The sequence below is a fragment of the Convolutriloba macropyga genome, chromosome 7, assembly GCF_964194025.1.
Source record: "Convolutriloba macropyga chromosome 7, txConMacr16.3, whole genome shotgun sequence".
Classification (NCBI taxonomy): domain Eukaryota; kingdom Metazoa; phylum Xenacoelomorpha; order Acoela; family Convolutidae; genus Convolutriloba; species Convolutriloba macropyga.
In genome coordinates, this window is record NC_134474.1 from 61,107,029 (window position 1) to 61,122,232 (window position 15,204).

The 15,204-nt window shown below is 37.0% G+C and overlaps 1 protein-coding gene across 1 annotated transcript in view; it reads right to left on the bottom strand.

Annotated features, from left to right (window-relative positions):
• Window positions 1-674: 674 nt before the first annotated feature.
• Window positions 675-15,204, bottom strand: part of LOC142343215 (furin-like protease kpc-1) — a 54,561-nt gene continuing 40,031 nt past the window's right edge. Inside the window, exons 9-11 of the mRNA XM_075394972.1 lie at window positions 10,074-10,253; window positions 9,212-9,333; window positions 675-1,620 (exon numbers count right to left, since the gene is read on the bottom strand). Coding sequence (XP_075251087.1) covers window positions 1,403-1,620; window positions 9,212-9,333; window positions 10,074-10,253 — 520 coding nt within the window. The 3' untranslated portion in view covers window positions 675-1,402. The remainder of the gene's footprint in view (window positions 1,621-9,211; window positions 9,334-10,073; window positions 10,254-15,204) is intronic.

Here is a 15,204-nt window from a genome sequence, read left to right on the forward strand (position 1 = left end):
TCAGCTCTTCGAATTTGTTCACTGAAACAGCTTTTTAAAATTTTATTCACTCCCTGAACTTCCGATTTTCTTGCTCGCTCACTTATAAAAAAACAGAAAACCATAAAGCTTCTTCGAGTCATAAAAGGGCAGCGCCCCAATACAATTCAAATTTTTTGAATTATAAAAAAGGGGCGCCTAAATAATAGCCATTGAGGGGCTGACGGCGGCTAGTAATCATGCTAGTAATACCGAGTGCTAATTTGTTAATGGATTATTGAGCGAAACGATCCCAGGAAATAAATAGGGTATATCCTCACATTGGGTATATTGTTTTGTAACCCTAACTAATTAAAACATCAATTTCGAGACAAAATCGAGATGAAGCCAAAATATTTTCAACTACAACAGGTAGTGTGTTTTCACATCCTTCGTGTCATGCAGCTAAATGACAAAATTTTCCACGTCATTGCAAAATGTACCTTTTAGTTAGAAACTATGCATTTTTCGAATCTTTGACTTGGTAAGGACAAAACCTACTCATGTTGCCGCAACTGAATCCTCTGTTTGTTCAAAATCTGTTTCGCTTAAGGCGTATTAGGCAGCCAAACAAGCAGGCAGGCTAATAATTGGTTCTAACTAAGCCAAAACCTAGTTTTCAGTCAACTTTTACGTATGCAGTTGCAAAAGATGAATGATTAAAAATACTTAAATTCAATAATCGAGGTCTAGCTTGATATGAAATATAAAATATCAGAAAAAGAGTGCAAATTAGTCGCTAACTAGTTCGCGCAGGTTAATCCAGACCAATGACCTTCCATAATGACGTCACAGTTTTCTGTCTCTGTTGCTTCCTATTATTAATATCAAACAAGTCCTTTATGCCTCCCATGTTTCAACTTCTTATAATGCAAGGCATTGATCGGATTGATTTTACGAATGACAATAATTCCTTTTTTGCGAAATATGAATATGTAGTGCTTTAAGAATGATAACAAAATATCTTTACAAGGGAAACATATACAAACGAACACTGTACAATAAATGAATGCAATATACTGCAATAGGAGGCGGTTACTTTGTATGTGTAAGTTCAAAGATTACCCCCTCAGAAATTTAAATAAGAAGTCAGCGGACTTGCACCAATCAATAAACTCACCAAGAATAGTCAGTCATCACTAATGGCCCCAATTTAGCTAATATGAACGTGAACAAAGATTAAAACTACAACTGAACAAAACAAAGATAATTTCAACAAACGAGTACACATCTTACAATGGTGCATACCTGTCAGTTCTACACTGAGATTTTTCCCTTTTTTTCTGTTTTAACTTGAACTCTTTGGTCACTCTTGATTAGAAACTCTTCACTTATTTGGCAACTTGACTCTTCGTAGCAGCAAAATTGAATTCTAATTTTTGAGCTAGAGAACTTTTGCAAACAGCAAAGTGCAGATTGTCGACAACCAAATTATGGGGTTCATCAGAACAAAACCTCTGCCGCCATTGAGTCCTCCATTCTCGCTGAATGAGCGCCATTCTGCGTAGTATGGAGAGTAGGAGATATTGGCCATCGATTGTGTGAACACGGAAGGGTCTTCCAAAGTTCCATACAGTTTTAGTTCCACTTTGGACAGGGTAGCTAAACAAGTTACGGAGCTTGACTCTGACTTTTACTGAACTTGACCCAGAAATCAAAGCAACGTCACTCTTTCCATTCTTACTTATTTCGCTTTCTTTGCTTTCTAATTAAAAAGCAAAAAGCGTGGTGCAGATTGATGCTACTTCTGAATAGGTGCAGTTTAGATTACTCAAATATCAAGCGTGAAAAGTTGACATGCAAAATCAAATGGGCAGACTAAGAATGGATCAAGTAAAAATACACAAAATAACTAACAGGAGTAATATTATTGCTACATACTTCGTTCGAGAGCAATTTAACATGTACATAATTTATTCAAAATTGGAAACATAGCCGGCAGAGAATTGCTCTTAAACGATTGGTGAGGATTGGCTTTAGTAGTCGCTGGCGTACGCAACCTATTTTCACGGGTTGAAAAATGCGGTCGGTGGCAAAAACGAAGGCGAGGGAATAAATTGCGTATAACTGAACCACAAAAATTGCCGTTTACATCGTTTATATACGCCTGCACATCAGAGTTCGTTGGGGGGATTCCAAAAATCATCAATTTATGTCATCACAGCAGTTTCGCTGAATCACATCTTGAAACGCTCCTAACGAACTGCTCAACAACTTAATCTCTTTGGGCTTCAACAGTCTATCCCGTTTCTCGAGGCGAAAAGTCAAATTTGTTGGTTAAACAAAAAACGAAAAAAATTGCATAGCAAAAATCGGGACCAAAAACATAAACCGATTAACATCGGAAATATTGCTCTCGATTGGCGGGCGGATCGTAAATATTTCTATATGAGTGCAAAAACATCAGCCGACGGTAGGACTTATACCCGGATTTCCTGAGTCCAGTTCCATCTCTCGACAGAGCCATTACCCGCTCGTTTATGAAGGCCTTGCCATCGTATCTCTAATAATCGGTTTTGTTTGAACAGCAAACTTTATTTCGGAGTGAGAGCAATTGAAATCACTCAAAAATTAAGAAGTGCGTGAAAAAGTCACTTGAAAAGTAACGCAAAAACGGTCAAGCGAAAAGTTGCATTCAAAAACGGCAGAATACAGGAAACGACATGGAATATAAACTATAACCTTATCTTTCTGTAATACAGAACATCAAAATAGACACGAGAAAAAAAAAACAAAGTATCCGAATAAAACACACTAAAAAGTGTTCTGGAAAATTCAGACACAAGTTTTAGTTTAGGGGTGTGTGTAGGTGCTGGAAACGGCGGGAGAGTGGGTGGGGTACGTGGTGGGGGAAGGGTGAAGTACGAGAGATGGGGGGAGGTAGGTTGCGGGTAGGTGGAGGGAGAGGTGGGAAGGTGGGGGTGGGGGATATTGGCGAGTGGATGTAATTGGAGCGGGGTGAAGGTGTAGGTGGGGGGGGGAGGCGCAGGTAGTTAGGTGGGGGGAGTCAGCTATTTGGGAGTCTGTAGTTTAAATAATTAGGGGTGACTTGTATATGATTAAAAAATCATCAAAATGACCTCTTTACCTTGAATATTACAGGCAGTTCATATTAACTATGCATTAAAAGCTCAGCTACTTGTGTAGTCCAAATATCGAAAACAGACGTCAACGTTCTAAAACAGAAGTCAATGTTCGAAAATAGACGTCAAATAGCCAGTAGAATACATCAAACGTACTTATAGTTTATCTAATCCTAAACTATCTCAGAAATGAAAAAGAAACAGAAAAGCAATAAGCAGGGTAAAAAATCAATTCATAGTGAGAAAGTTGGGTAGGTAGGTGAAGGGTGTGTGTGGGGGTGGGGGGGCGGTTAGATGTGGGAGGGTCTTGTGAGAGGTGGTAGTTCAGATAGGTTGGAGGGAGGTTCGGATCAAAAGTTCTCGAAACAGCCTTTTAACCTTGAATATTACCAACAACTCTTAATTACTATACATTACAAACTAAGCTACTCTTTAAAGTCCATTGTTAGAAAAGAGAATCCAACGTTCTAAAACCGAAGCCAATGTTTGAAAACAAAAGTCAGATTTCAAGTCATGACTTTAGCTAAAAATTCATAGCCAGTAAAATACCCGTAATGAATCGAAGCGTCCTGCATTCCAATTTCTAACCAGCCTACCAAAATCAGAACATACAAACGAAAAAATATGAAGCATAAGAATGGTAGATACATCAGATACGAGAAACATCAGAACGACAAAAAACAAAAAAACATAGCCGACTAACGTCGGGCAAATTCCACTCAAACAACCAGCGAGCAGTTGACTTCGTCAGTATCCAGCCATGGTTTAGTGAGGCGAGCTTTAGCTTGATTCCACTCTGCAACTTTGTTTTATAGCCTTGTTAGTATATAAATCAAATAACCGATATCAAAAATTTTGCAAAATATTGCAAAATTTAAAAAAACTTCCATAATTCGCATTGAAAATGTTTGAATTTTTAATTGTGGAGTTATGTCAAGTAGCCCATCTGCAAGACTTCAGAAGCCTCACCGGCCAGTAATGATCGGTAAACTCAAGAAGAGGACAAAAGAATTCAAAAATACTGATTCCAACAATCGTAAATTTTAAAATCTTGCAAAAATTTAAAAGATTAAATCTTCAAAATCCTTCCATTGTCTTAGGATACTATCAAGTATCCGTATTTTAAGCCTCAAATAGTTCCTTTCTCATAGAGTTCCATAAACTCGCAACACGATGACAACTTTGTGAAAACTTTAATTTCAAAAAATTGCTTAAAATGGAGTCAATAAAATATTGATAACTATTACATCAACTCTAGAAACTAATAGTCAGCGAAAACTTATAATCTAACCTTAGCGGAGGTCGCTTGGACTCTGGTGCCGGAAAAAACGACAGAAATTCAAAATTTTTGAAAAAATTGCAAATAGTTGGTTGTAAAAATTTCTGATATTAAAATCTTGAAAAACATTCCATTACAACTAGAAGCTATGCAGTAACCTATAATCAAAACCTTAAGGAGGTTATGTGGCTCTTGAGGCTAGAGAATCTTAAGAAACGACAAAAAAATTCAAAATATTTGAAAAAATTTGCCAGTTGATAAAAAACTGATAAAATTTGTGGTAATAAAAACCATTGATTTTGTAATAATCCATGGCCAAAAAACATTTTGCGGTACCTTATTATCAAACCCTAACAGAGATTTTCTGTTAGGCAAAAAACCTCAATAATGACCATACGTGTAAAAGAAATGAAAAAAAAGTTTTGTAAAAAGTGCTAAGATTCGTGATATTGAAATTTTGAAAAACATTCTATTACATTTAGAAACTACACAGAAACGTATAGTCAAACCCTACAAAAAGTTCCTCGGCCCCTGAAAAAACATAAAACGAAAAAAAGCCGACAAAAATTTTTAAAAAAACTTGAAAAAATTTAAAATTAGTATAAAAAGTTTTTAGCGATCGGTTGTTCGTCAGTATCCATGGGGGGGGGAAGGGGGGTGCACTGGGGGGTTAGGTCAAAATTGTGGGTGTCTTCAACCTCTAAGAACCACCCTTCACACCATAAGAATAAGTCAGAAAAACAGTTTGAGCTGAAAAAGAGCTAAAAGGCTCTCAGAGCACTTAATGTCAGCTGAGCGCTACCTGTTTATACCGTTTTTGAGGGAAAAAAGTCAAAAGCGTCAGACAAATAAAATCGCATAAAAAAGACAGACAGGACTAGTAAAATTGCTACAAATTTCGTTTGAGAGCAATTAATTAGCCCAACAAAATACAACAAATTATTTCCAAAAATGAAGACACAATTTTGTCATTTCAGTGCTGTGGGTAGGTGGAGAGGGTGTGAGGGCAGGTGGGGGTTAGGTAGGCGGGGAGGGCGGTAGATAGGTAGGTGGGAAAGGTGGTGCAGGTAGGTAAGGGGGTGGGTGGTAGGTGTGAGTCTATAGTTTAGATAAGTAGGAGTGACTTATATAGGATCAGAAAATCTCAAAATGACCGCTTCACCTTGAATATTATCAGCAGTTCCTAATTACTTTACATTACAAACTAGACTACTGGAAACGGCGGGAGAGTGGGCGGGGTACGTGGTGGGTGAAGTACGAGAGATAGGGGAGGTAGGTTGCGGGTAGGTGGAGGGAGATGTGGGAAGGTGGGGGTGGGGGGATATTGGCGACTGGATGTAGTTGGAGCGCGGTGAAGGTGTAGATTGGGGGGGGGGAGGCGCAGGTAGTTAGGTGGGGGAGTTGGCTATTTGGGAGTCTGTAGTTTAAATAATTAGGGGTGACTTGTATAGTATTAAAAAATCATCAATATGACCTCTTCACCTTGAATATTACAGGCAGTTAATATTAACTATGCATTAAAAACTCAGCTACTTGTGTAGTCCAAAAATCGAAAACAGACGTCAACGTTCTAAAACAGAAGTCAATGTTCGAAAATAGACGTCAAATAGCCAGTAGAATACATCAAACGTACTTATAGTTTATCTAATCCTAAACTATCTCAGAAGTGAAAAAGAAACAGAAAAGCAATAAGCAGGGTAAAAAATCAATTTATAGTGAGAAATGTGGGTAGGTAGGTGAAGGGTGTGTGTGGGGGAGGGGGGGCGGTTAGATGTGGGAGGGTCTTGTGGGAGGTGGTAGTTCAGATAGGTTGGAGGGAGGTTCGGATCAAAAGTTCTCGAAATAACCTTTTAACCTTGAATATAACCAACAACTCTTAATTACTATACATTACAAACTAAGCTACTCTTTAAAGTCCATTGTTAGAAAATAGAAGCCAACGTTCTAAAACCGAAGCCAATGTTTGAAAACAAAAGTCAGATTTCAAGTCATGACTTTAGCTAAAAATTCATAGCCAGTAAAATACCCGTAATGAATCGAAGCGTCCTGCATTCCAATTTCTAACCAGCCTACCAAAATCAGAACATACAAACGAGAAAATATGAAGCATAAGAATGGTAGATACATCAGATACGAGAAACATCAGAACGACAAAAAACAAAAAAACATAGCCGACTAACGTCGGGCAAACTCCACTCAAACAACCAGCGAGCAGTTGACTTCGTCAGTATCCAGCCATGGTTTAGTGAACCGAGCCTTAGCTTGATTCCACTCTGCAACTTTGTTTTATAGCCTTGTTAGTATATAAATCAAATAACCGATATCAAAAATTTTGCAAAATATTGCAAAATTTAAAAAAGCTTCCATAATTCGCATTGAAAATGTTTGAATTTTTAATTGTGGAGTTATGTCAAGTAGCCCATCTGCAAGACTTCAGAAGCTTCGCCGGCCAGTAATGATCGGTAAACTCAGAAGAGGACAAAAAAATTCAAAAATACTGATTCCAACAATCGTAAATTTTAACAAAATCTTGCAAAAGTTAAAAAGATTAAATCTTCAAAATCCCTCCATTGTCTTAGAATACTATCAAGTATCCCTATTTTAAGCCTCAAATAGTTCCTTTCTCATAAAGTTCCATAAACTCGCAACACGATAACAACTTTCTGAAAACTTTAATTTCATCAAAAAATTGCTTAAAATGGAGTCAATAAAATATTGATAACTATTACATCAACTCTAGAAACTAATAATCAGCGAAAACTTATAATCAAACGTTAGCGGAGGTCGCTTGGACTCTGGTGCCGGAAAAAACGATAGAAATTCAAAAAGATTCAAAACATTTGAAAAAATTGCAAATAGTTAGTTGTAAAAATTGCTGATATTAAAATCTTGAAAAACATTCCATTACAACTAGAAGCTATGCAGTAACCTATAATCAAAACCTTAAGGAGGTTATGTGGCTCTTGAGGCTAGAGAATCTTAAGAAACGACAAAAAATTCAAAAAAATTCGCCAGTTGATAAAAAACTGATAAAATTTGTGGTAATAAAAACCATTGATTTTGTAATAATCCATGGCCAAAAAACATTTTGCGGTACCTTATTATCAAACCCTAACAGAGATTTTCTGTTAGGCAAAAAACCTCAATAATGCCCATACGTGTAAAAGAAACGAAAAAAAAAGTTTTGTAAAAAGTGCTAAGATTCGTGATATTGAAATTTTGAAAAACATTCCATTACATTTAGAAACTACACAGAAACCTATAGTCAAACCCTACAAAAAGTTCCTCGGACCCTGAAAAAACATATAACGAAAAAAAGCCGACAAAAATTTTCAAAAAACTTGAAAAAATTTAAAATTAGTATAAAAAGTTTTTAGCGATCGGTTGTTCGTCAGTATCCATGGGGGGGGGGGGGGGGTGCACTGGGGGGTGAGGTCAAAATTGTGGGTGTCTTCAACCTCTAAGAACCACTCTTCACACCATAAGTATAAGTCAGAAAAACAGTTTGAGCGGAAAAAGAGCTAAAAGGCTCTCAGAGCACTTAATGTCAGCTGAGCGCTACCTGTTTATCCCGTTTTTGAGGGCAAAAAGTCAAAAGCGTCAGACAAAAAAAATCGCATAAAAAAGACAGACAGGACTAGTATAGTTGCTACGAACTTCGTTTGAGAGCAATTAATTAGCCCAACAAAATACAACAAATTATTACCAAAAACGAAGACACAATTTTGTCATTTCAGTGCTGTGGGTAGGTGGGGAGGGTGTGAGGGCAGGTGGGGGTTAGGTAGGCGGGGGAGGGCGGTAGATAGGTAGGTGGGAAAGGGGGTGCAGGTAGGTAATTGGGTGGGTGGTAGGTGTGAGTCTATAGTTTAGATAAGTAGGAGTGACTTATATAGGATCAGAAAATCTCAAAATGACCGCTTCACCTTGAATATTATCAGCAGTTCCTAATTACTTTACATTACAAACTAGACTACTGTTAAGTCCAATGTTCGAAAACAGAAATCAACAATCAAAATCAGAGGTAAATGTTCGAAACGGAAAAAGTCAAAATTCAAGTCATGAAAAATCTTGCTCTAGCTCCTCTTCGAGTCGTAAAAAAATCTGTAGAATATCAGTACTCTTCCGAGTCGTAAAACGACTCACACGTTTACAATAATTGCTTCTCATTCGAGAGCAATTAATAATAGCTTCTCATTCGAGAGCAATTACTAATAGCTTCTCATTCGAGAGCGATTAATAATAGCTTCTCATTCGAGAGCAATTAATAATTGCTACAAACTTCTTTTGAGAAAAATTAAAAGTTCGCATTTTAACAACTCTTCGCCAGCACGGAAAACAGTACCAACAAAGGTCGGACAAATTGGTCTCGAGAGGCTGCTCAGGTGTTGCTTTTGGTAGCAGCTGACTGCTTGAGAAGGCTTAAGGTATATGGGGTCCGTACCTACCAAAATGGCTGAAAGCTACGTACTTATGCCTCATCAGGAGTTTCAGTACACCATACAATTAAAAAAAATTATAAAGTTCTGAGAGCAATACACAGCGAATTAAAAGCCCTCGGGTTTCACACCTGTATCCCATTTCTATTGGCGAAACGTGAAATCGATCAGATGGAAAATGATTAAACGAAAGGTCGCATGAATAAGAAAAACATCCTGAAATAATTGCTTTGAGCTTCATTTGAGAGAATCAATAACATGACCAACATACTTTTGTGTGTGTAACTATTCGACTGCATGAGCATTTAAAACTAGCATACTGAGACACGCTTTCTGCGATAGCAAAAACTATCAATAGAATTTTTATCTTAGAACTTGAACTGAAAGTAGCGCACCTGTAGCGGTAGGGTGGTCATTTCTGAACGTGAACTTCCACTCTCCCACGGCTGGTTCCTCCCAGTGATGTACAGACATAAACTGCCAGTTGTTAAAACCATCTTTTCCGTTGTCTTTGTTCCTAACAATAAAAGTATATTTTGTAATAAATACACTCAATGTTGTTTTCAATGGTGTCCCACTTTTTCACCCCTATTTATTTAACTCCCCTGTCATTTAACCCCGATTTATTCGCCCCTCTATCATTTAACCCCTCTATCATTTCACCCCGATTTTAATCTTTAGTAATATAGGGACTTAATTTAGCAATATAATCATTTGGCCATGCCTTAGCGGCCCGTGGGACTTGATATGAAACTATCACATCCGAACATGGGATTAAGTTATCTACTTAATTGGCGGAATAAAATGATAGAGGGGTGAAATGATATAGGGGTTAAATGATAGAGGGGTTAAAAGATACGGGATTAAAATATGCGGGGTTAAATGAATCGGGGTGAAAAGAAGTAGAACCGTTTTCAATATATTCACTTTAATATTCAAAGGTGCGTCTCAATGAAACACTCTAACCCGCACAAGATTTATGAGACTTCAAATGTCAGTCACAACCTCGAAATTGCAGCAAAGATTTCTATTTTCACATCTACTCCTTACAAGTCTTAAAAACTGATTTAATTTAACCAAAATACAGGTACTAAATTAAGAATTATGCGATTTTGGCGTCTAACCACCACATAAAAAGTAATGTAGTTATCTTACAACACTCGTGCGCTGAGCATTCTGTTCGTTTATTCGGAAGCTTCCCTCGGATAAAATAATAATTGTTAAACTAAACCAGCAATCAGCATAATCCAGGCCAACCTTGGAAATAGTAGCTGTGACACAGTTCCCTCAGGTGAAGTGAGTTGGATTGATAATTTGCCCCTGTTGGTTGGGATAGCGAGGGTCACAATTGCCACTACATGTTCCAGATACATCACCTGTTCACCACACCCAGTGCTCTTGATCTTCACTTCATGGGTGGTGTGTGGCGCAATTTTACTACAAAATTACAATGACCAACTTATAGAGCTATAGGCCAGTTTACTTTGGACGCAACTAAAACCAATCAAACCAAAATGGGCTTCAGTTACCTCGAAACACTCTTCTGAAACTGTTACAGCCACTTTATTTTGATCAAAATGCATGTCATATTTAGTACTATTAGTGATCACGGGGCTCTCCTCTCATAGACTTGTCGAAACCTTTTGTATCATTTTAATGTGTTTCTTTGTATCCTCTTAATGTGTTTTAAAGCTATTAGTCTCAAAGCTACACTTGCTAAAGTTCAAAAGAGGAGGAGGCTGATGTGAGGGGTGGGTTGGGGGTCAACCTCTAAGAAACGCCCATCACACCACAAGTATAATTCTCCGTAACAGTTATGTGAATCGCATACTTGGAGACTAGTGAACTGAAAGGCTCTTTGAGCACTTAATGCCCGCTGGGTGCTATCTATTTATCCCGTTTTTGAGAACAAAAAGTCAAATGGGTGAGACGAAAAATTGGTCAAGCGAAAAATCGCACAAAAAAGACTGACAGGAAAACTATAACGGCTACAAACTTCGCTTCAGAGCAATTAATAAAGAACTAACCATGCACTCAAGAATAAAGACACCATGTACTCAAATTCAGTTGCAGAGGGCTAGAATTTACCCGCTCAAACGGCGGTACAAAAATATGGAGGAAGACGAAGAAGCAAAAAACATCCAAAGTCCTGAATTCAATTCAAGTCACTGAAAAAAACTAGGACATGTCCATCAATCACATTAGCGAAACAACTCTCGGTTGTTAGCAAAAAAAAAAATAACCGAACACAGCAAAATGAGCTAGAAAAAATTCTTTCGTCTTCCTTTACAACATTATTGTTGTCCATGTCATCGGATCTGGTAAAAGCATCCGGTAAAAATATCTCGCAACATTTGTCTCCAAACTGCATACTCCAACTTTATAGAAATGCTAAGAAGACAAAGATGTAGGATGAAAACCACTACAGATGAGAAATATGAATTCACTTGAAAGAGTGGCGTCGGATTCAATAAAATATGAACCAATCAAATAAAAGCCTTAACCAGATCAAACAATCTGCCATTGGAAAAGACATATAGCCAATCAGGCCTATAAATGTTGAGGCTTAGTGAAACAAAAGGAACGAAACTCGAAATGCAGCGAAAACAAATAACGAAGTCATTCACTTAAACTGCTGGTTCTAAATTGAAACAACAAAACACATTCGATTATCGATTATTAAAAAAATCACAAAACTTCATCAGAAGAATCTGTCATTGACAAGCAGATAAGATTTGTCATTAAAACAAAACCAACAAACAAAAGCAAAACCACTAACATTGTGCTAGAAAAAGCAGTTTCAGTGAAGAAAAGCATTAAAAATAACATGAAAACTCAGACGTAATAATTTAAATGTCACGAAAAACCTGAAAGGGCTTTTCAATAATAAAACTTAGAGACAACAAAAAGACCAGCACATACGATTGAAACTCAAAAACACAAATTTAGCAAAGTGTCAACGTAGCTAAAGTCAGTGGCTATTAACTAAAACCCCTAATAAAATTCACTTAGGCCTCGCAAGAAAGTCAATGAGACCTGTATGTATTAACCCACGTATCGGGACATCTAAACGATAACAAATTAGGGAAAAAATCAAAAAATCACTAAACTATTTAGAAAAAAATGGTGTCAAAATCATAACTTCATTAGCCATCAACTCAAACATCTAAGAGAAATCCCAAATGCTTCATTAGCAAGCCGATAAGACCTTTCATTATTAATCATAAGCAAACGGACGTGAAAACGAACATAAATTACAGGTAAAACTCAAAAAATTAATTAATATTTTAAGAAAATTGAAACAAAGTCAGACTGCCGGAATAGCTGCGAGATACAATTTCGCACCAAAAAATCAGAAAAAACGGATACAGAAATGAGCAGGAAAAAAAATTTCCGCAGCCTTCAAGACTTTAATTCAAAGAATGACTCAAAAAATAAAAAAAATTACAAAATGACTGAAAAATTGGAAAAATTACGCCAAAATTGTAATTAAATTTGCATTACACAAAAAACCTTAAATTCAAAAAGCAGTTATGAAGAGCATTTCTAGCGTGCGCAAGATTACTAGGAGCTTAAGTAAATGTCAATTGAAGTCCTGTTTAAAAAAATCTCATAAAACGTAAAAACAGCACAAGAGCAGCACAATTTTGTGGTCAAAACTTCAAAAGTGCCTTTTTAACCTTCAATTTAGACGACCCAGCAACTTCAGTACATTAAGCACCTTAACGACTACTAGAGCAGCTGAGGTCCTCTAATGCAACTTAATGCGTGCCAAGCGCTACTTGTTTATCCCGTTTTGAAAGCTAAGTCATCAGAAAAATGTGTGAAAACATCTTAAACATAGCCCGAAGAAATCCGGATGCCACTAAAGGTAGAAAACTGAGCCCCCTCGTTGGCCTCATTCACTTAATTGTTTACATTGACAATCTGAAAATTTACATGACGGAATTAACTGTGGAAAACCTGAAACATAACCGACTAACATCGGGAGAACTGATCTCAAACGACCGGCGAGCGGCTGGCTTAGTCAGTAGCTATCCACGGGAGAGGGGTTTGAAACGGGCGGCTGACGTGGAAGGGGCAACAGTGGGGCGGGGCAACGGGGTGCGGGTAATTAACCTCTCAGAACCGCCCTTCACACAATAAGTATAAATCTCCAAAACAGTTTTGTGATTCGCATACATGGAGACCAGGGAGTTGAAAGGCTTTAAGAGCACTTAATGCTCACTGGCCGCTACCTGTTTATCCCGTTTTTCAGGAAGACGAAAAATCGGTCAAGCGAAAAAAGACCGACAGGACTAATATAATTGCTACAAACTTTGGTTGAGAGCAATTAAAATGCATGCTTTTTTTTAAGTTGCGATCCAAAAAGGGAAGAATCAAGTTAAATTGTAACAAAAAAGAAAATCGAACGTGTTTAAAAACAACGTGTTTAAAAAAGAAAATCGAAAGTGTTTAACAAAGACGGCAGATTGCCGGAAAACAGCTGCCGTTGACGCGCTTGATGCACATCGGGAAAAAATGACCGAATTTTTTTCTGTCTTTTTCCAGTGTCAGAAAGTGTTTTAATTTGTTGTGCAGTTTCAGTTGGATTCTAAAACTAAACTTAATTCAGATTCCTAACTGAAATCAAATATGTTTAATACCAATGTCAGCTCGCAAACAGTCGAATGAAATTTGATAACCTAATTCTCAATTACTTAATGACCTGGCTTTATTTGTTTATCCCGTCTCTTTTGATCTTTTGACTTTGACAGTATTCACAACATTGCGTAATTGGATGCGTGAGAAATTTAAAATCTATTCAGTTGAAACAGTGACTGAAGTAAGTCAGAAGTCAAACGTGAAAATCGTGACTTGTGTAAAACGAAAAACGTGATCAAACGGTAAAGCGAATTCGAAAAAATGAGAGCGCGTATATAATAGCCGTTGAGAAGCTGACGGCGGCTATTAAAGAGAGTAAAATTGGTGAAAAAATTTGCTCGATTTTCTTGAACAAAATAAGTCAAAAATCAACCAAAATGAAATCAATCTAGTGCTTTAACAACTTATCTTAATCACAACACTCCCAAAATGCTACCAAAAGTTGAAGAACAGAAAAACTGATGAAAGAGATTAAAACAAAGCAATAAGATACAAAACAAACCGGTCACAATTGACATAAAGAGGGGTAAAATTAACTTTATATTGCCAAAAAATGCTTGCAAACGCATTAGTACCAGTTTAGATAATTGAGAAAAACCACTGACTGAAAAAATAGCAGTTAGATCTTCGAAAAATGGCTTTCAAAAACAGCTTTATGAAACGGCTTTGAAAAAACCGCCGGTGATTAAAAAAATCCACTCGCTTGGTGGAATTTTTTTCACAACTTCTCTCGCTCTCCATCAAGTAAGCGACATGAACAGTAACCCACCACCTCTCTTCTCACAACTCTTCAGCAATTTGACCTGAACACTGTTTTCACGCATTTCACTTCCTGTTTCAAAAACAATCTAACAAAATTACCAAACATACCCGGCAGATTGCCGGAAAATAGCCGCCGTTGATTCCAATAAGCATGATTGGGATTGAAATAACAGAAGATATTGAAAAAAAAAACGGATTTTTGTACAAAAACATTTTTTTAAGTCCGATTTATTTTGATGGCATTTCGTAGTTGAACATACTTCTGTTTCTTAGAGAGAGGCTACAGGGGCTACTATCAATAACAATAAGCATTAGAGAGAGGTAACTAATACTTATAGGAACGACGTTCAAATAGGGGGCATCTAAAATTGGGCTTTATGGGTTTATCCCGTTTCTATTTCTGACTTCAATTTTTTATACTGACTCTGTTCATTTTGAATTGCTTTGCTGAGCAACTGATGTTCAAAATCACTTTTAGCAGAATGAGAGAAGAGAGAAACTAGCCTAGAGAAGTCAAAAAGATTTCACGCAAAATGTTGAAAAGGCGGCAAAATGAGGTAAAGCGAAACATTTTTTTATTCGACGAAGTAAAAAAAATAGGAGCGCTATAATAGCCGGCTGAGAAGATGAGGGCGGCTATTAATAAAAAGACTCTAAAATTACTCTTCGTGTCGTAAAAAGATAGCACACTAATACAATCCAAGAGCACTAAAAACCAAGAGCACAGGAATATAGCTACGTTTAGCTTAGAGCTTTGCTGCTATAAACAAAGCCAGCACAAAGCCGAACAAGTTGCGAAACAGACTTGAGTGATGTTGAATAAAGATGCCAACAGAAACAGAAATGAATCGATGCAGTTGCCAAAACTTTTTTAAATGAAAACTTTATCAAAGAAAATTCTTTCCAAAAAAATCAGATTCGTAAACCTAACTTGATCACCATGTTTTACTATTAGTAATGATCATTACATAGGAGTCCTAAG